This window comes from Ruditapes philippinarum, unplaced genomic scaffold (assembly GCF_026571515.1).
Source record: "Ruditapes philippinarum isolate M1 unplaced genomic scaffold, ASM2657151v2 ctg2368_1_1_1_1, whole genome shotgun sequence".
NCBI lineage: Eukaryota > Metazoa > Mollusca > Bivalvia > Venerida > Veneridae > Ruditapes > Ruditapes philippinarum.
In genome coordinates, this window is record NW_026852697.1 from 120,999 (window position 1) to 142,106 (window position 21,108).

The 21,108-nt window shown below is 30.0% G+C and overlaps 1 protein-coding gene across 3 annotated transcripts; it reads left to right on the top strand.

The window, feature by feature from the left end:
- The first annotated feature begins 2,137 nt into the window (after positions 1 to 2,137).
- Positions 2,138 to 11,722, top strand: LOC132721399 (fibropellin-3-like). 3 transcript variants are annotated; one of them, XM_060705700.1, is made up of 9 exons: positions 2,150 to 2,226; positions 2,697 to 2,769; positions 2,897 to 3,127; positions 4,777 to 4,852; positions 5,400 to 5,495; positions 5,988 to 6,101; positions 8,631 to 8,741; positions 10,574 to 10,747; positions 11,100 to 11,719. In XM_060705700.1, exons 2-9 carry the CDS (start codon positions 2,743 to 2,745, stop codon positions 11,267 to 11,269), a joined length of 999 nt encoding a protein of 332 aa, XP_060561683.1. In that variant the 5' UTR covers positions 2,150 to 2,226; positions 2,697 to 2,742; the 3' UTR covers positions 11,270 to 11,719. The 3 variants fall into 3 exon arrangements, with proteins under 3 accessions (XP_060561691.1, XP_060561683.1, XP_060561699.1); XM_060705708.1 differs by lacking the exon at positions 2,697 to 2,769 and having other exon boundaries at positions 2,138 to 2,226; positions 11,100 to 11,722; XM_060705716.1 differs by lacking the exon at positions 10,574 to 10,747 and having other exon boundaries at positions 11,100 to 11,721.
- Positions 11,723 to 21,108: the final 9,386 nt, after the last annotated feature.

Sequence of the window (21,108 nt, forward strand, 5' to 3'; positions counted from 1 at the left end):
TTAAATGTTATTCATCTGTAGGACATGATAACCTTATTATGTCGTTTTGCTTTACTCAATCATATTTACGATTTACAATATATCTACCTACGCATTATTGTTTGATAACAATAACCTGATAATGATAAATCTTCGATATTTTTATCATTTATTACAATTTACGCATTTGTTTTGGGAATGATTATAGTTTTTTATACTGCGTAGTTTAAGTCCTGCGGCCTAGTGGTATAGATAAAGAACATTGGTCTTTTAATCGAAAAGTCCTTGGCAACCATTTATTAATATTTCGTTAACTACATTTTTTCTTTTAATCATATGCAGCATGAGTAAATGGATAAATACTGTGTTTAATATTTTGTTTATTATCTGGTGTCATTTGTTTTCCTCAGTTTCAAAAGTTTAACACATGTGTTATACTTCATCAATTTTGATAAAATCGATGCACATCAAAATACGTATCAATGATGAAGTCTTAAATTTACGAGAAATATCAAAGAATATTTGAAGTTAAAGCTAGTTTGAACTCACATTTTCATCTTGAAGTCAAGCACTTTGTGGCATGTGGGTTTAAAGTGTTGACTTCAAGCCACTTGTTCGTTCCTCATTGTTATGGGATGCTATCTCGCCAAGGAATTTTGATTGTTTCATGTGAGTAGCTATCTATCTAGCTTACGGAACGTCCTAGTTCTACAAAGATATCAGTTACTGATTGAAACAGCGTTAGATCTAGAGTGTGAGTGTGCACGAAATTTCATCCAAAATAAGCTAGTTAGGTATGCATAGTATTGATAAACACCCAAAATGAAAAAAATATGGGAATGACGAAGTACCAAATTTGAATGTAATTGGTGAGAAATCACGAGCGTTTTTAGAATGATACACGTACTCTGTCATATTAATTTCTGTTTAAGTCAGCTTCAGCAAATCACTTACACTCTTTTCTAAAACGTGGCATCAACTTTTTATTGTACAGGAAATATTAATACGTGATTGGATGCTGGTTTCATTGTCTTACTGGCCTGTAGAAGTGAGATCAATGACTTAATATATTATGTAATTATGAAATGAGATTTTATAATGAGTATATAATTTTTGGTTTGTTTGTTGTTGATTTTGTTTTAGATTTTTCCATTTTAATGGTATCATTTGATCTTTGTAAAACTTTAAATTTCATGGTTTAGTTCTTTTATCCTCAGTGGAGCTCTTTTAACTCCAAATTTTATGGTTTAATCTTTTTTACTTCAGTGGAGCTCCTTTAAGATGTGTAAATATATGCATAAAGATAAAGGTACCCCTTTTTGTGATTTGTTATTACACTTATAATATCCCATGTATGTACTCTACGTATTTTCAAATAAACAACATGCACCGCGCAGTTCCCAGAAAAAGCAAAACACAAGTGATGTATCATTTATGCACTTTATGTAATTTAAAATAAACAACATATGCTGCGCATTTCCCAGAAAAAGCAAAACAAAAGTCACATGCACTTATCAATGCACTTGAAGTTAAACAATTTATGCTGCACAATGTCCGAAATTTGATTCAGAATCGATGAAAAAAGTATTCTGATCATGCTATTCAGATATGATAATGATGAAATTGAACAATATTAGAATAACAGAAATTCAATTAATATAACTAACTTTCGCACTATTTCTTTATTTAAAAAAATGATTAAGAATATATACAAACAGTATCGTGCAAAATTGTTCAATAAACCACTGCAAAAAAGGTAGGAACAGTATCCTGGACAAGAAGCAAAGTGAATATATGCATCGATAAATAATAATAAGAAAACAACTCATTTTTATGCGAAGTCTTAAAACGAATAATAATAAATCAATCAATTGTCTTTTATTTCCTTGTCGGTTACTATTTTTTTATTTTATGTATTGTTAAAGTGATTATCCTGTCAGTTTTATCATATAAACTTGAGTTTTCAAACAAAAACATGTTGCTTTCCTGTCATGTACAAGATCCAGATTATTTTGTTGTCTAATGCACCAATGATTAAGGTATGCCTTACCTTGACATCGGTTATAGTGACACCACAGAACATTCACTTTCATGTGAAAACATATACATCGTTTTGCAATAATCAATAAATCATTTGAAAAAAAAGAAAATGTAATTTGAAAAACAGATAATTCATTTTGTATAAATATTGAAATATTTGCGTTGTGCATCAGTCGTGTATTGATTGAAATCTCGCTTTATTGAAAGGTAGAATTTGTATTTTCTTTTTAGCTTCATTCAGCATATTGAATTTTTGTTATGTTATTTTATATTTTGAAACAGGACGTATTTCATGGACACGAAGATTTGTTGTAAACAATTGTTCTTAAAATCAGTACCTGTAATTACATACTTTCGCAGTTTTGCTTCTTTCCAAAGTGTGTTGAATCTCAAACAATGTGCTTTACGAGATATTTCATCGCATAATAGAATTATTTAGCAAGCATACCATAACATACTTATTGTAAAATGAAAGAATAAGAAAATACCAACGCTCACATTGTGATACATGTATATTTTACCTTATTTGGTGCCATGGATTTTATTAATATATCAAGGTAAGACATACTCTATGATCATAATTATTTTAATTGTTTTTCTTTACAATTTACAATAAAAAGACAATAAAAAGATAATCGAACAATTTTAAGGTTGACTGTTTTTCTTTCTTTTTTCAGTACTATTCTATTTTGTATTGGAGAATAACATAGTGATTGAAGAACAATGGGAAAATCTACGATCACATTTTTGGTGAGAATAAACAATTTCTATAATCTTTTGTAATCTATTTTTCGAAAGTTATTTTTTTTTATTTTACAGAATATTTCTTAATGCCACATTCAATTGTTATTTACATATTCACCAATGCTTTTTCTAGCTGTTGATCTTGGTAGTCGCGTTGATGAAAACTTCCACATCAAAGCCGACGATAGAAGGTCAAAGGATAGAAACAAACAAACATGAATTTACGAAGTTGTTGAAACGTTCGTCGCATGGGAAAGGAAAGGGAACAGTGAAAGGAAAGGGAACAGTGAAAGGAAAGGGAACAGTTAAAGGAAAGGGAACAGTGAAAGGAAAGGGAACAGTTAGATGTAATGACCATAGCGAGGTAAAACATTGAACAATTAAATGTTGTTAATTTCCTCATGACACAATATATGTTTTTGTTGACCATTCAGTGCTGACAAATAAATTCAATTCATTGCCGTTTCTATACTGTAACAACTGAAATACTATTTCTAATCAAGATATGTTTGTAAAACATGTATGCCCCCTGTCGGCAGCCAATTAGTCATGTGATCAGGTTATCATGCATGACATCTGACCCAGTGAACAAACAATTAATAAGGGTTATCTAGTATCTACTGGTCATGACTAGTCACAAGGTAATAATTATTGTGACCCTATAGGTTGTGTGCAGCAATTTAAGTTATTACAAATCTTACCAAATAATATATGCATAAATTTTATGAATCATGTAGGCCTCATTAATGACAGCCAAGTTGTTATATTACATAAGACCTTCAAATGTGTATACCAAAAGCATTTTTAGTTAAATATAAAAATATCAACCAAGGCAACTTGAGTTGTTGAGTTATTGGTCAGAAACCGTCATTAAGTACAAGGTCAATATGACATTGACCCCTTGACCCTAAAATCAATAGGGGTCATCTGTTGGCAATGACCAATCATCATACCAAGTATGAAGTTTCTAGGCCTAAGCGTTCTTTAGTTATTGATTGGAAACCGTTTTTACCTAAAATGTCAATGTGACCTTGACCTTTGACCCCTTGACCCTAAAAATCAAGAGGAGTCATCTGCTGGTCATGACCAATCATCATACCAAGTTTGAAGTTTCTAGGCCTAAGCATTCTCTAGTTATTGATCGGAAACCGTTTTTACCTACAAGGTCAATGTGACGTTGACCTTTGACCCCTAGACCCCAAAATCAATAGGGGTCATCTGCTGGTCATGACCAATCACCATGCCAAGTTTGAAGTTCCTAGGCCAAAGCGTTCTTTAGTTAATGATCACAAACCGTTTTTACTTACAAGGTCAATGTGACCTTGACCTTTAAACCCTTGATCCCACAAAATCAATAGGGGTCATCTGCTGGTCATGACCAATCACCATACCAAGTTTGAAGTTCCTAGGCCTAAGCGTTCTTTAGTTATTGATCAGCAACTGTTTTTACTTACAAGATCAATGTGACCTTGACCTTTGACCCCTTGACCCAAAACTCAATTGGGGTCATTTGCTTGTCATGACCAATCATCATACAAAGTTTGAAGTTCCTAGGCCTAAGCGTTTTTAGTTAATTGATCGGAAACCGTTTTTACCTTCAAGGTCAATGTGACCTTGACCTTTGACCCCAAAATCAATAGAGGTCATTTACTGATCATGACCAATCACCATACCAAGTTTGATGTTCCTAGGCCTAAGGGTTCTTTAGTTATTGATCGGAAACCGTTTTTGCTTACAAGGTCAATGTGACCTTGACCTTAGACCCCTTGACCCCAAAATCAATAGGGGTCATCTACTGATCATGACCAATCATCATACCAAGTTTGAAGTTCCTAGGCCCAAGGGTTTTTTAGTTATCACTCGGAAACCATTTGGTCTACGGACCGACGGACCGACAAGTGCAAAGCAATATACCCCCTCTTCTTCGAAGTGGGGGCATAATAATATTTTGTTCTCTTATACTGCAAAGTTATTAATTTTAAATTATTTTAATAAAATACTATTCTATAACAGTGTCCAGAGGGGTACGCATGTCTTCTTCCTGGCTTTAGCAAAGCTAGTGTTAAAGCAAAAAAGAGATGCTACGAGTGTAAGTAGTTAAATTTCATTTAAGCAAAATACACAAAAACATAACCCACTGTCAATCAGTCTTTCAGATTCACAACGTTTTAAGTATTTTCATTTAGTTCTGTTTTTCTTCGCATGAGGAGTTTACTTTGTTACTATTTATCGTTATTTAAGTTAATTATAAATGCATAGTCTGCCTATTTTAAATTTAATTTAGTTGATGTCCGCATACTAGCAGAAAGGTTGTAGTTTTAAATCCAATTACGATATAGCACACTGCCAATTTGAATGCGGTTTTTCATTTTAATTACTTATGCTCGTCCAATTGAAAATGAAAGAGAGTAAAAAATTCCTAGAGAATGCCAAACAAAAACCCTGTAAAATAGGAGATGTTGCAGGTTCACAGGCTGAGGTAGAATTCAACATTAAAATTTGAAATGTCCAAAGTTTGAACTAGAAACATCTGCAGACGTATTAAATGCAATTTGATATTTATATTTAGATCACCTTAGAAGTAGATCTCTTACAGAAAGGCCTGTTTACACTTTTAGTGATGTCACATTTTTTAGGTGGTTGTAAGACGTATAGCCAATGTTATCTTCAACATAAAAGCATGTTTTGCAATTGCTCTGGGTCTGGATTCACTGGAGAATTTTGCCAAACAAGTAAATAATTTGGATCTACTTTTCTTATAACATAAACATATCTATATTTCTTAAGCTTCATTTTTATGAGTTATGATGATAAAAGTAATACAAAATGTATGATAATTAATTTCGCATAATAAATATAACATCTCTAATGAGCTTCCCAATGGTTGTACAGCATTTATATGCAATAATTGCGGAAATTATCGAAGCGATTTTCTGTAGCAGAGACAAACGTTTTGAAGTGAGGAGTAAATTCTACCATTCAGTTACTTTAAATTTTTTTGAATCAACCGACAGATGAATCCTTGGACTCGTATGCGTAATCATTTTCGTCCGGGAACAATTCAGATTGTTTTTTTCCATATATTCAAATGATGACGAAAATTCATAGAAATACCAATACGAGTAGTACTGCATACATTGATATGATAACTTTCTTGTTTTAGGCTATTTTATACGCATCGTTATACATGATGGCGACGCAAATTTTTTTTTATTATAATTTAGATATAGACGATTGCTTACCTACACCGTGCAATAACAACGGTACCTGTACTGATCAAGTGAATGGCTACACGTGCCAATGTAATCCTGGATACACAGGGAGACAATGTGAAAAAGGTATTTCTTGAAGACTTGTAGTGCATGAATTAATCTCTTAGGAAAGAAGTCATTTAAAAATTATTGCCGATATAGTACCAACTTTCTATGATACCAATTAGCTTTAAAAGTCAAGCACAAAATCATAAGTGTTTCAAGCAAAGAGTTTCTTCAAAGAGTATTTTGTTATGACTTCTACTTGTGGGGATGTAAACGTTTATCGAAGTGACTAAACTACAATCACAATGGTTTGTTGATGTTAAATGACCATATAAGTAAAGATCGATGCTGTCATCGTTTAATGTATTTTAAGCCTTTTTTATACCTGATTAGAGTATTTAGTAATACATATGATAACTATTGAATGTAAGACAACAAAAGCAATAATCTTTAAAGATGGACTTTAGTTAAATAGATTTAAACTATAATTACAAATGATGGCGACGCATTTTTTTTTATTATTTAGATAAAGACGATTGCTTACCCACACCGTGCAATAACAACGGTACCTGTACTGATCAAGTAAATGGCTACACGTGCCAATGTAATCCTGGATACCACAGGGAGGGACAAATTGTGAAAAAGGTATTTCTCCTTGAAGGACTTGTAAGTGATGAAATTAATCTTTTAGTGAAGAAGTCATTTTATAAAAAATTTATTGCCGATTATAGTACCAAATTTTTCTATTGATACCAATTAGCTTTTAAAAGTCACAGCACAAAGTCATAAGTGTTTCAAGCAAAGAGTTTTTCAAAAGAGTTTATTTTGTTATGATCTTTCTACTTGTGGGGATGTAAACGTATATCGAAGTGACTAAACTACAATCACAATGGTTTGTTGATGTTTAAGGACCATATAAGTAACGATCGATGCTGTCATCGTTTCATGTATTTTCACCCTTTTTTTACACCTAATTAGAGTATTTAGTAATACATATTACTATTGAATGTAAGACACCAAAAGCAATAATTTTTAAAGATGGACTTTAGTTAAATAATTTTAAACTATAGTTACAAATGTATTTTGTCTGCTTTTTCATTGAATACTTAAAAACTTCCAATGCCATTATGTTGTTGACAATTTATTTCATTTGATATGTGAAAAGAAACTAGTATGTACTGAATATTTTACGAAATAATCATTATCTGTTATATGTTTGAATACATACATATATAGAATGCAATCAATCAATTTAAGTTGTAATAGGTACATTAAAATAACAAAGAAAATTTTAAGATTTAGACATTGACGACTGTGAAAACGCAATTTGCTTGAATGGGGGTTTATGTATTGATTGGGTAAATGAGTACCATTGCCAATGTGGTGACGACTATACAGGGGCAGACTGCGGAACGAAAATGATTCCTAAAAAAGCATTTAATTTTATTTATATACACATCATTCTTTTAATTCAACTTATCAGATATATACAAATTACTCTTGTAACAACCAACAGCAAATTCACATTTTGTGACCATATGCAAGTATATAATAATTAAATTCGAAAACACGCTAACAACTCATGTTCTTTAAAAATCATTTTCGTCTTGGAAACAACAACTAACGGATAATTTTGATATTTATTATTTAATTTGTGATAGGAGAATACCTCAATACTGTCTAAGCTTAAGGGAATGTAGATAGTATAGAATCTACTACATTTTATATACTTATTTCATTCTTCATTTTCGGACATGTCATTACTTTAAATAACGTTGTCCTTTATAGGTATGTCTCTTAAGAAATTCTTCGCACAAAACTCTTCAATTCCCTCATTACAGATAACTGTAAAAGAAAAGTTTATTTAATACTACTTCTATAAAGACAAGGACTTACATTTCAAAATTATAAATGAAGCTGAGGGGAATTGCAAATCATCAAAGATTGAATGATATTTTGTATGCAGAAACATAATTCATGCACTGTTTTTCATTTAGTAAATACAATGTACATACATTTTAAATTTTTGGCTTAACTATTGAACTGACTTCACGAGATTGTAACATAGGTAAGTCTAATTCAGATATTAAGCGGTATAAGAATTAAGAAAGAAATGATAGCACTATCAGAAAAACTATGTAGTTTTTTTGTATTTGCCTTAACTTTTCGTAAAATGAGATGATTTTGATTATAAATTTAGCATAAGCTGTCTGTAACAGCGTTTAACTAACCACTAGTTTAAAAGTGGCTTGATAAAAAGTAAACGTGCCGCCGAAACATGAGGACAACGACTTAGTTTTAGTTTATTGGTTGGTTTAACGGTGCGCCAACGCAGTGTAAGTCAATGTTGCCTTCAATCAACACCAAGGATCGTAGACTCCAGTTGTTCAAACTTAAATTATCAGACGCAAAAAAAAGTGCAATTAAGCGTCTAAAACTGCTACAGTCGCTTCAATGTCTCTCTCTTTGAGCTGTTTTAATTATTTAATGTTTTAAAATAAGCAACTTACTTGGACGTAATATAATATTTTTTAAACTAGAAAATTGTATTTTAAACTTCGTCTCAACACTGTTGTTAAGTATAATAATTTGAAACTGTATTATTTAAAGGTATTGATTTTTGCAAGTCCTCGCCTTGTAATGTCCAAGAAGCAGAGTGTACTAATGTAGGAGGTGGTTTCACATGTACCTGTGACATTGAGGAACCAAAAAATATTACTGGTAAGTAATATCTTAGTATTGTTTGGTACAGTGATACAATAAGCATATAGCTTCCACTAAAACCGAACTAAAATAAAATCTCTATAAACAAAACTGGTAAGTTTGACACAACGGTTTTATTTACAATACACAATGACACTTTTTGTATGATCATAAAAATTTTAATATATCATTAACCCATTGCTTCATGAGCATTTTGTGAAAAATGGCTGTTTTCATTGAAAAGTCTCCCGTTACAAGTTCAAATTGCTATAATACTATAAAAACTGCTTCAACACTAATCAAACTTGGCACAAATGTTGACTGGACCATTGTCCTTGCAACAACATGCTCAGACTTAAATTTTCTGTTTACCATGGCAACGAGGGGACATCTCAAAATTGCCAAAAATCACTATTTTGCGTTGATTTTTTCCATCAAAATTGATTTCAAAGTGCTGCAACTTATCAATGGATTGAGATAGAGTCAAATGCTTTTCAGCGTTGGTTACACGTTACCTTATGATCAATCTGGGGTCATTTACAGCCTCTCACAAGTCCAAAATTTTCTTGGCGATGAGGGGGACTCCGCCCCCCTTCAAACCCCCCAAAACAGAAGGGGGCACATCCCCCTTCTGGCAACCCCCTGATGTATCTTTTGGTTGGGGGGCCGCGCCGAAAAAGAGGTCAATTTTTTTAACAACATTTCTCAAACAAAAACAAGTGTTTGGGGCCTAAATAAGGCATTTTTTCATCATTTGAGACAACAAAAAAGGGGGGGGGCCGAAAAAGGCGTTAAAAGGCGTGTATATGAAGTAATGGGTTAAATAATAATACTTAAAAAATAAATCAAAATATCTAAGCTGAGATTTGCGTGTCTTTATAGCTGTTTAACATATTTGTTAAGGCAATTATCGGTGAACAATATACATAGACAAACGTTAAATATTTGTAAATTATCATTAAATTTTGAAACTGAATGTCATTAGCACTACTAAGGACTAGACTAGTTTTATAATTTATATTGTTAAGTTTAGATGTGATGTGGGGTAAGGAAGGGGGGGGGTAGCATTATATTATATAATGCCTTTGTTTATAAGGGCAGAAATGTGTACTAATTGTTTGTTACGAGATATGCTATTTATCTTCCTTGCCAGATATTTTATTTCGTAAATAGTCCCTGTGAAATCGTAAAAAAAATACAATCTGAATAAAATATCAGCTCCTCAATAACGTGACGCTTTATGTAAAAAATAAGACATTTTATTTTATGCTTTTCAGTGGATTACTGATTTATCCGTGAAAACTTTATTTGATAATTTCACTGTGAAAATTATCAAAATATAATTTCACACTTTTCAATGACAAAACTACTTTTTTTAAGATTTTCCCCATGTGGTACCTCAATTCTATTTTTGTTGACAATTCTGACAATGTCAGGCTGTTCAAAGAAAAGGCAAAGCTGAAATTGATAAATAACTTAAATGTCAAAAGTAATAAAAAGAAGAAAACTTACTTCTATTTATTTAAATTCCAATCACCAAATTTCGTCTCTAAGTTTTTTTGTTTCATTTTTACAGTCTGAAAAATACATTTCTTCAACATGCAAAACTGCTCTTGATGATATTTGGGCATATTAAAGTATCCTACGAGCAATAACTGCCGTATGCTTTATGAAAAATTGAAACGCAATGGCAGCTATCAGCTCGAATAATAAGCAAAACAACCCAGCATTCCTGAGCCAGCTTCTGAGCCAGCTTCAATATCCTCTATACCTTTAGTCCAATTGTAAATACTATAAATACAAATAACAATAAAACAAAATGGATTAATTAAGTATTTTTTATTTTAAAGAACTTAATGCAATAAATCCAGCTACAGTATGCTCACCAGGATTTTTTACTAGTAGCTACAGTATTAACGTTTTCATACAGTGGAAAATAATCGCACCTGTTGGAGATTTGATAATTGTGCTATTCACGAACTTCCAAACTGAAGAAAACTTTGATTTTGTGACTGTACAGGACGGTAATATTCAGTTCTATATTATAAACGTTCGTACGTGTTTGTTTGTGTCAATGCGTTAATTCAAGTCCTCGGATTAAAAAATTTTCTAGAATATACGATTCTAAAATTGTCAGGGAAAACAATATTGGTTTATGGAACATTCATGTATAACTGTTTCCAGATTTTAAATTCTGATTTATTTTTTTATTATTTCAAATAAAACGCACACAATTATAATTATTGTATGATTTAAGTTCCTCGTTTGTTTTGTGTTTCAATGAAATGTAACAATAATATTATACTTACTCGAAAGCAAAATAATATTTGTTAACACTGCATTTCATTTTGATATTTTTTCTTTTACATTATACAGGACTGGTCAACGGTGTTAAAACTTGCCTTGCCATATTGAGTGGAGAACCTCCCTTTTTAACTCTCCCGCAGAAATTCGTGTCATCAACCAATGAGCTTACAGTGACATTTACTAGTGATCACGTAAATACTTTCGCTGGATTCTGCTTCGCCTATGGTGTGGTGATATAGGCGTGAATATACATGTATATTATTGTATACAATTTTATATATTTATGTATTTATATATGTATAATAGTATACAATTATATAAATTAATGAATTTATTCCTCTCTCTTTTAGGACTTTATGGATAAATAAATACTGTGTTAGAAATAAGTTCTATATCAGTTTATTTAAAACTTTAGTCATACTCAACATAATTTCAGAAATTATGAATATTCACATTCAATTTTTATAGATTAAATGTCTTTAATACCAAACAGGTGAATGCTAAACATATTGATATTGGTTAATTCTATCAGAGATCGAGAAATAAACATTTCACAAAAATTAAAACCATGACTTTGAGTTAATTATTTATATTTTTTGTTTTGTTTTAATAATAGATAAATAATTAAGGAATAAATAGTTGTCGAGCTTTGAGTCATATCAATTGAATATAAGAAAATTCAAAGCCAAGTAGGCCGACCAAAATCCTACTGGTAAAAGCTGTTACCGGTATAAGATTCTGAACAAGAATACTAATTTTTTTACGGACTAACAATAAAACAACACATATTTAAAACAACCTTTGAAATGGCCAAAAGGTTAGCTATCAAATTTATCCAGTAGTAAATTGACCAATTTAATGGTATGAAATGAACATACAAAAACAAAAAATGATCACTGCAACATAAAACAGTGCCCGATTGATGGACGCTTTTCTCAAAAGCACATTAAGCTTTTAAATTCAATTTAATATATCAAAAATCTTCAAGATGCTAATCGCATTCAAATAGAAGTGCCCTAAGTGGAAATAGTCAGTGCTAAAAGTAGTAAAATTTTTACAAAGTGATATTTTGACTCTCATACAAAATACTTAATCACTATAACTGTACTAAATGTCATTACACAAAAGAAGGAAGAAATAGCTATAGAATCCGGCCAATGAGGTACTTTATTATTAGTAAGAGGACACAGACAATTAAAAGCCTTGACATGAAAAATAGCATTTTGAAATTTATTAGACCTTTCAAATCTAATTTTGTGATCTGTTAGGCCCTGTGTAATGGGACACAGTCAGGAGATTGTAATAAACACTGTCGTTCATGTACTGAGCAAGCAATGTTTAAATTGTGAGTGCTCTTTAAACAATCCATTTGCCAATGATTTGTTTTGTTCAAAATTCATACTGTTATATAACCATCATACATCAATGTCTTTCTCCATCTTAATGCGGAAATAATCACCTCACATTAGTGGTTTACTACACCTTCTTGACATAGCCATCATACCCCACTGCCATGCAACACATATTGCCTTATCTATCATGCAATATTTTCTTACACGACTTTTTATGTTCCCCTTAACAAAATTCTAGATAATTTGTATAACTCCATTCTGAATGTTGTCATAACTCTAAATGCTACCATAAGCAAAACACTTCATGCTACACTGTTTTGAAAACTTTTGCAGAGGAAGAAGTATTCATTTCAATAAACAAATGCTATGGAAATAAATCAAAATATTTTGTTTGGATGTGTTTGTCTTTATAGTTTTCTATTATATTTTCTCAGGAAAAATTGATTGTAAACCGTCTGTCTGTTCGTCCGTCTATCCGTCTGTCACAGTTTGGTTTACGTGGAAATCTTGATACAATAAAACGTGTACAACTTATTTTTTTTTAAGATTGAAAAGTCAACCCAAAATTATATGATCAATGGAGAATCTGGTCGTACATTTGAGAGAAAATCAATCTTATTCTTGTAAAGAACATTTAATGATACTACTTCGCACTCGTAACAAATTTCCTACTAGAAATCTAAAACTGGGCAAGATTACAAGTAAATGATAGACTATTTACTTCAGTATTCAGTATGCTAATTTTAACATAAATCCTTCGATTTAGTCTAACCATTTATAAATCTATTAAAACATATTTTGAAAAGAAAAAAGAAATTTCATTATTGGGTGATCGTAAAACGCCGAAAAAAGTATTACAAATAACATGTACAAAAAAGAAGGAAAAAGATACCGGATTAAGCTAAAAGGAATATGTCATTCAATAAATTTTTTAACTAACGAATTTCTGTTAGTGTATACATGTTTTCTGATTAATCTCTCGGGATGCATAAAATAATCACTGTAATAAGCGCGTTTGCAATGAGAAAAATCCAAAACAAAAATCTGTCTAAGAGTAGGGCTACAAATCTCCACTCGTCTGCAATGTTCTGCTGGTGTTCGTCTGCATATTGTTTCCTCGCCGACACAATGTCCATCTTTGTTCCATTGTCGTCTGCAATTTGGGATTCAATATCTACGTCTGCATCATTTTCATTGTGAGGCACAAAAGGTTTTGCTCTTGGCCTCATACAAATAATTCGAGACAGGACGTCATGGGATAGAAATCGTAACCATCTTGGAACACCCTGTCGATGAGGAGTAACATGGTGAAGATTTAAGATGAAAACTGTCATGAAGAGGGACAGTGACGTCATTCCCATTGTGACTGTCAGATAAGTTCCTGTCGGTGAAGGTCAAAATAGCTTTTGAGAGCTTGCACAAATGTGTTACATTGGTAAATTATTATCATTTGGAATAATTTATGCATATGAATTCCTTTTAAGTTTGAATTTTAGTTAACTATTAAAAGAAACAAATGACGTTACAATAAATTTGAACCAATGACTTCAACCTTTAATTGAAAATAAATGTTTAAGTAAGTACGCTTGATAGATTGGTTTGGTTTATCATACTTTTAAAGATATGTATCATAAACATAAAAAACTAGAAAGGAGAGATCGTTTAGAAGCAATGTTAAAAAAGAGAAAAAATGTCACGCCCGCTAGCACCGGCTAACACAGTATTATTTAATGTATGCACTAAAAGTAAAAATACACTGATGACGTTAAATGATACGGTCGTAAATGATCGTAAAATACCATATACATACCAATCAATGGTACAGATTGTGACGACACTGGAACCTTTTCCGAAATTACCAGCATAAATACGGAAAATGCTAGGAATACTCGACGAAGAAATCGACATTGCACATAGAATTGGTCAGTTCAAGACAGGCAGTAACCGTCCAATAATTGTAAAATTCGTAAGAAGGCAAACGAAAATTAATATAATGAAAAATGCAAAGTCACTTAAAGGAACCAGAATATATTTGAATGAAGATCTTACACACTCCAATCAGCAAGCTTTAATGTCATTACGTTTAAAAGACCCCAAACGAATCGAAAAAGCATGGTCTTTCGAAGGCAAAGTATTTGCCATATTTAAGTCAACGAACCCCTTAAGACCAGAAAACACAACAACACGGCAGATCAAATTCTCAGAATATGACCAATGGCTTTCGCTCCCGTGGCCGGCTCGTGAGATTCGAGGAAATTCTTCCGAAAAATCTACAACGAATGTTTGGAACAGAAAATAAAACATTGAAAACAAACAAACATATAAATACCAACAAATCAAATGAAAACTCTTAAGTAAAAAAGGTACATGCATGTACATCATGAGAAAAGAGAAATGTTTAACAAAAGACGCATAAAAAACTATTGTAATTGAACATCAAACTTTGTTAAACTTTGTTTCATGTGTTTATAAGTTTAATGATAGGTGTTAGTTTCTTAAAATTAACATTTTGTAGTTTAAGTAACTTTCTCGTATCACCCCTGTTTTTTTTATCCCGATTACAACATAAATAGTTATACACGAATTTTGACACAAATATGTTATGTTCCTTTCTGAAACATTGCACATTCGTTTAAATATTTGTATAAAAACAAATTTACAATGAAAAATATAAAATTACGCTGTTACCCTACAGAGTATTTACAGACAGTTTTTCGTTTTCGACGCACATGATATTGACTGTAATATCACATTATGAATACTAGAATATACATACATAAATTACATTAACATTGTTCAATCTTAAACAACACAATAACATTTGATTGTTTATTTTTATTTTTTTTTCTCATTATTTTCTGACCTAAGAAGGTTTATTAGTATGGGGTAATAAGTCGTTTATACAAGATATTCCTTGGTGTTGTTTCTCTTCTCCCTTTCATGTTTTTCGATAGAAGAGAAACATATTACAAGGGTATAGACAATACGAATGTCAAATTGAATGAAATATAGTTGCCTTACGGTTAAGTTTATTAGATTTAATAGTGTGAATGTCAAAATGAATGTAATATGTTTTTGTTGCGATTTAATTTATTACATTTGATAGTTTTGAATGACAAAATGTAGGTAAAATATTTCTGTATGAATGTCAAAATGTTGCGATTAAATGTATTACATTTGATATTATGAGTGGCAAAATGAATATAATATGTTTTGTTGTGGTTAATTTTTTAATTTTTTTTTTTTACATTTGATAGTATGAATGTCAAAATGAATGTAAAGTTTTTGCTTGCGATTAAAGTTACACCATTAAATATTATAAATGAAAGTCAAAACGAATATAATATATTTTGCTTGTGGTTAATTTATTTAATAATGAACGGCAAAACGAATATAATATATTTTGTTTGCGGTTAATTTATTTTAGATATGGTACTATGATTGTCAAATTTCAAATTGTCAAAATGAATGCACTATATTTAGCTTGTAGTTGAATGTATTAGGACTGATAGTATAAAAGAAAAAAATAAAGTAATATATTCTGCTTGCTGTATTTATGTTAAAATAAATTTTGATATACATTGTATTTGTTTTCAGTTAAATCTACTAGATTTGATGGTATGAATGTCAAAATGAATTCAATGTTTTTTTTGCTTGCGGTATTTATATACAAATAAATGTAAAGTATTTTGTCTCTAGTTAAATCTATAAGATTTGATAGTGTGAATGTCAAAATGAATGTAATATGATTTGTATTAGATTTGATAGTATGAATGTCAAAATGTATGTAAAGTGATTTGCTAGCAATTACATTTATTAGATTTGATGGTAGGAATTTTCAAAATGAGTGAAAAATGTTTTTGCTTGCTGTTTAAATTAATTAGATTTGATATAAAGAAATATAAGATATATAAATGATTTTGATAGTATTGATACCAAAATTAGATAGATATTTTTTTTATTTCTGTCTCATTCTCTTATTCCAAATGTCACCCAAAATTTCCTTCATGACTCATTTCAAAATAAAGTAACTTTAGTAATTATTTGACAATGACTTAATAAACATAAATATTTTTCTGTCATAAAATTTTAATCTATAACACTTAGTTTTTTCTCTCCAAATATTCACATCTTAAAATGATATGTAAGAGTGTATGTTAGATACCATTATAATATTCTCTTTCTGATATGTCATGTTGAATTATTTTGGTTTTTGTTGTTGCTGTTTCATTCATTTTAAATCCTGATAGTATATAAAAATGATGTAATGACTGTTTAACATTGATTTGCACCGAATATATGTCATATTTGGTTCACTTAGGATTTAACTTAATAGCGATCAAGCTTAGATTAATTTATTATTGTTTTTTTAACATACATGTAATGTTATCAAATAATTCTAATATTAATAAAAAATGTCATAGTTCATTTACAATAGATAAAACATCAGTTTAAACAATATTTAGTAGCGGTCATGTAATTCACAACTTAATCCTCTTTGCAGGAAGACTTTAATTTATACTTGAACAATTTTTAACTGCTTTGGTAGTATATAAATTTTCTTCATCGATTCAATTTAATGTCTAAAACTACTATCTTTACTTATAATGTTAACGGAATTTCTGGAAAAGACAAGAGAATTGCTATTTTTCAATGGTTGAAAACACAAAAGGTTGACATAAGCCTTCTCCAAGAAGTGCATTTCAAACAGGCTGATAAAGAAAAGTGGGAAAAAGAATGGGATGGAACAATTATCAATAGTGGCAATTCAAGTAATCAGTTAGGCGTATCAATTCTTTTCAGAAATGGTTTAAATATTCAAATTCTAAATACTTTTGAAATTGAGATCGGACGTGTATTAGCAGTTCATGTTAGGATTGAAAACAAAGAGGTATTTATCATAAATGTATACGGCCCAAATAAAGATGATATTGATATTTTCTGTAAATTAGAAGCCTTTGTTAAAGACAGAAGTGATCACCTTTTTATTATAGGAGGAGATTTTAATGTAGTGCTAGAACCTAATATTGACAAACAAGGTGGTAACCCTCATACACATTTGAAATGTCGCAAAAAAATAAAAAGTATACTTGAAACTTTTCAACTTAATGATATATTTCGAGTACAAAATCCGTTCACTAAAAGATTTACTTGGCGCTCAAAAGTACGGTTAAATATAGCGTGTAGATTAGATTATTTTGTTGTTTCAAATGATTTGGTAAATATTGTTGAAAAATCCGGTATAAAGCCTAGTTTTAAATCTGATCACTCAATAGCATATGTAACTTTAAATTTTGATCCTATAGTGAGAGGACCTGGTGTTTTTAAACTTAACAATAGTTTACTTTTAAATATGGAATTTAAAGACAGAATTAAAAATGCCATAACTGAAATACGTTCTCTTAATACAGACACAAACCCTTTAGTCAGATGGGAAGTTATTAAAAGTACAATACGAAATGAAACTATAAGATTTTCAAAATATAAAAAGAAAACAGAAACAGAACAAATTCAAAAACTTACGACAGAAATCGAAAAACTTGAAACTGAGATAGCCTGCAATTTTGACGAAAATTTAAATAGAAATTTAGAACTGAAAAAATCAGAATTAGAACAGTTTAATAATGAAAATATCAATGGAATTATAACAAGAATAAAAAGTTTTAAATTAGACAACAGTGAAAAAAACATTAAATTGCTAAAAAACTTAGAGACTAGAAATGCTGAAAGAAAACTTATTAATAATCTAAATGTCAATGGTAATGTTACGTCAAACCAAAATGAAATTCTAAATGAGCAAAAAAAATATTATGAAAGTCTGTACAGTGAAAAGATGCAAAGAGACTCAACATATGACTTTTATGATGAAAATAAAATCCCTAAACTAAACGAAAACGAGCAAGTATTATGTGAAGGAATTATTACAGAAGAAGAGTGTATCGAAGCAATTAAAACCATGAAAAATGGGAAAAGTCCTGGATCAGATGGTATAAACGTTGAATTTTATAAAATGTTTTGGAATGAAATTAAAAAAGATCTAATAAATTCTCTTAATTATTCATTCGAAATTGAATCTTTAAGTCAGTTGCAGGCACAGAGTTTAATTACCTTAATCCCAAAACCAAAAAAAGATTTATCACTTCTTTCAAACTGGCGGCCAATAAGTTTATTAAACGTTGACTATAAAATACTGAGTAAAGTAATTGCTAATAGAATTAAACGTGTACTAAATAACTTGATCGACAATAGCCAAACTGGATTTATTAAAGGCAGATACATTGGTGAAAATATAAGATTGATATATGATGTAATCGAGTACGCAGAACAAAACGAAAAACCTGGAATATTATTTTTTGCTGATTTTGAAAAAGCTTTCGATAGTTTGAATCATAATTTTATTTTAAAAACCCTCGATCTATTTAACTTTGGACCAAATTTAAAAATGTGGGTAAAATTGTTATACAAAAATCCAACAAGTTGTATTCTTTACAATGGTTTCTTGTCGGACTCATTTAATATCAGACAAGGAGTCCGACAAGGCTGTCCTTTATCTCCTTACATTTTTATTTTAGCAATTGAACTCCTCTCCATAGCAATAAGAGAGAATACAAATATTAAAGGATTTAAAATATTTGATATAGAAGTAAAAAACAGCATGTTTGCTGATGATGCAACAATATTATTAGATGGTACAAATAACAGCTACAAAGAAATGTTAAATATATTTGAACAATTTTCATTCATCTCAGGTCTAAATCTTAATTACAGTAAATGTACAGCTCTAAGAATAGGCCCACTGCGAAACCAGCACGACCTTATATATTGTAGAAAAAAATATAGTAATATTTCATGGACATCAGAAAGTGTAAAAACACTAGGAATAACATTTCATTCAAAAACTGACCATATCCTCAAATTAAATTATGATAACAGATTATCTCAATTCCAAATAGACATAAACAGATGGAAAGCTAGACATCTCACAACAATTGGTAATATCTCAGTATTGAAATCATTAATAATTCCAAAATTAACTTTTCTGCTTTCTGTTCTACCTAATCCTCCAAATAATACTGTAAATACAATTAAACAACAATGTTATGAATTTATATGGAGCTCAAAAAGGGATAAAGTCAAACGGGATGTGATAATACAGGAATACAAAAACGGAGGTCTAAATATGATTGACATTCCTATATTTTTGAACTCAATAAAATCGAACTGGATAAAAAGAATAATAAACGATTCAAATAATGGGTTATGGAAAGAAATAATAAAGAAAAATATTAATCATTTAGGTGGAATATCTTTATTTAAATGCAATATAAACACAAAAGATATATTGAAATTTAAAATCAAAAATAAATTTATACACGAAGTATTAGTAGCTTGGAGTGAAATCAATTTTAATGAAAATCCAAAAAATATTTTAGAACAAATTATTTGGCAAAATTCAAACATAAAAAATAACAATAGCCTTCTCTATTTCAGACAGTGGAAAAACAAAAATATATACCATGTAAAAGATATCTATGATACAAACGCAAAAAAATTTAAAACTTTTAATCAATTAAAAACTGAATATAACATCCCTAATACTGAGTTTTTAAATTACCATAGACTTATCTCTTCAATTCCAACATGTTGGAAAAGAAAATTAGATAATATCATTCTTTCTGTAACAACTGAGGAAATAAATATTTATGAGCTTTTAGAAAAAACAGAAACACATCTCCTAAATAAAAAATTAACACAGGTTCAAAAAGAAAGAAGGCTAAAATACCAGAATGGAAAACTAAAATCCCAGTTAAAATGGGAGGCAGAATTTCCAGATAAAAATTTCAATTGGCAACAAATATATTTAAATGCGTTTGATATTTGTAAGGATAATATTTTGCAAAATTTTTATTTTGATTTTTTTACATAGAAATATTGCAACTAACAAATTTCTCTTTAGATGTAAATTAGTGGAATCTAGCCTTTGTGATTTTTGTAATATGGAAATAGATAGCATAGAACATATATTTTGGACCTGTCAACAAACACACATTTTCTGGAATGAATTGTTTAAATGGTTGGTAGAAATTGGTATACATGCAACCCAAGACAAATTTTTGTCCTTTTTTCATTCACAAAATAAAATTTTATCATATATTCTCTTATTTGCCAAATATTATATATATAGTTGTAAAACAAAAAAGAAATTACCAAATAATCTTGTGTTTAAAAGAAAATTGATTGATAGAATATCTTTAGAAAAATACATAGCATTTCAAAATGATTCTCTTGATGATTTCAACAGGAAATGGAATAACTTTCTAATAATGTTATAAGAACTGATTGATGATATGTCAGAAGTATATTACCAAAGCAGCCTTTCTTTCTTTCTTAATATTACCTTTTTTTTTATCTTATCGTAGTTTGTTGGAAAAATATGTTTTTGTTTACTACACTTTTTTTCTCTTGCAAATTATACTTTTATATTTTAGCACCTCCACAAATTTTTCAGCATTTTTCAACTGACTCAAGGAAATCTTTAAAAATTGATTTAACAAAACTTTATCTTGTTTAAAATATAATATCCTTTTTCTTAACTTTTTCTTAAAGAAAAGAGATTCACGTTTATATGCTCTTTGAAATTATTTAAAATGTCTACAACAACATATATATTAGTTTGTAACGTATGTTATGTAACATAATTAATTGAAATATGTAAAATGAATGTA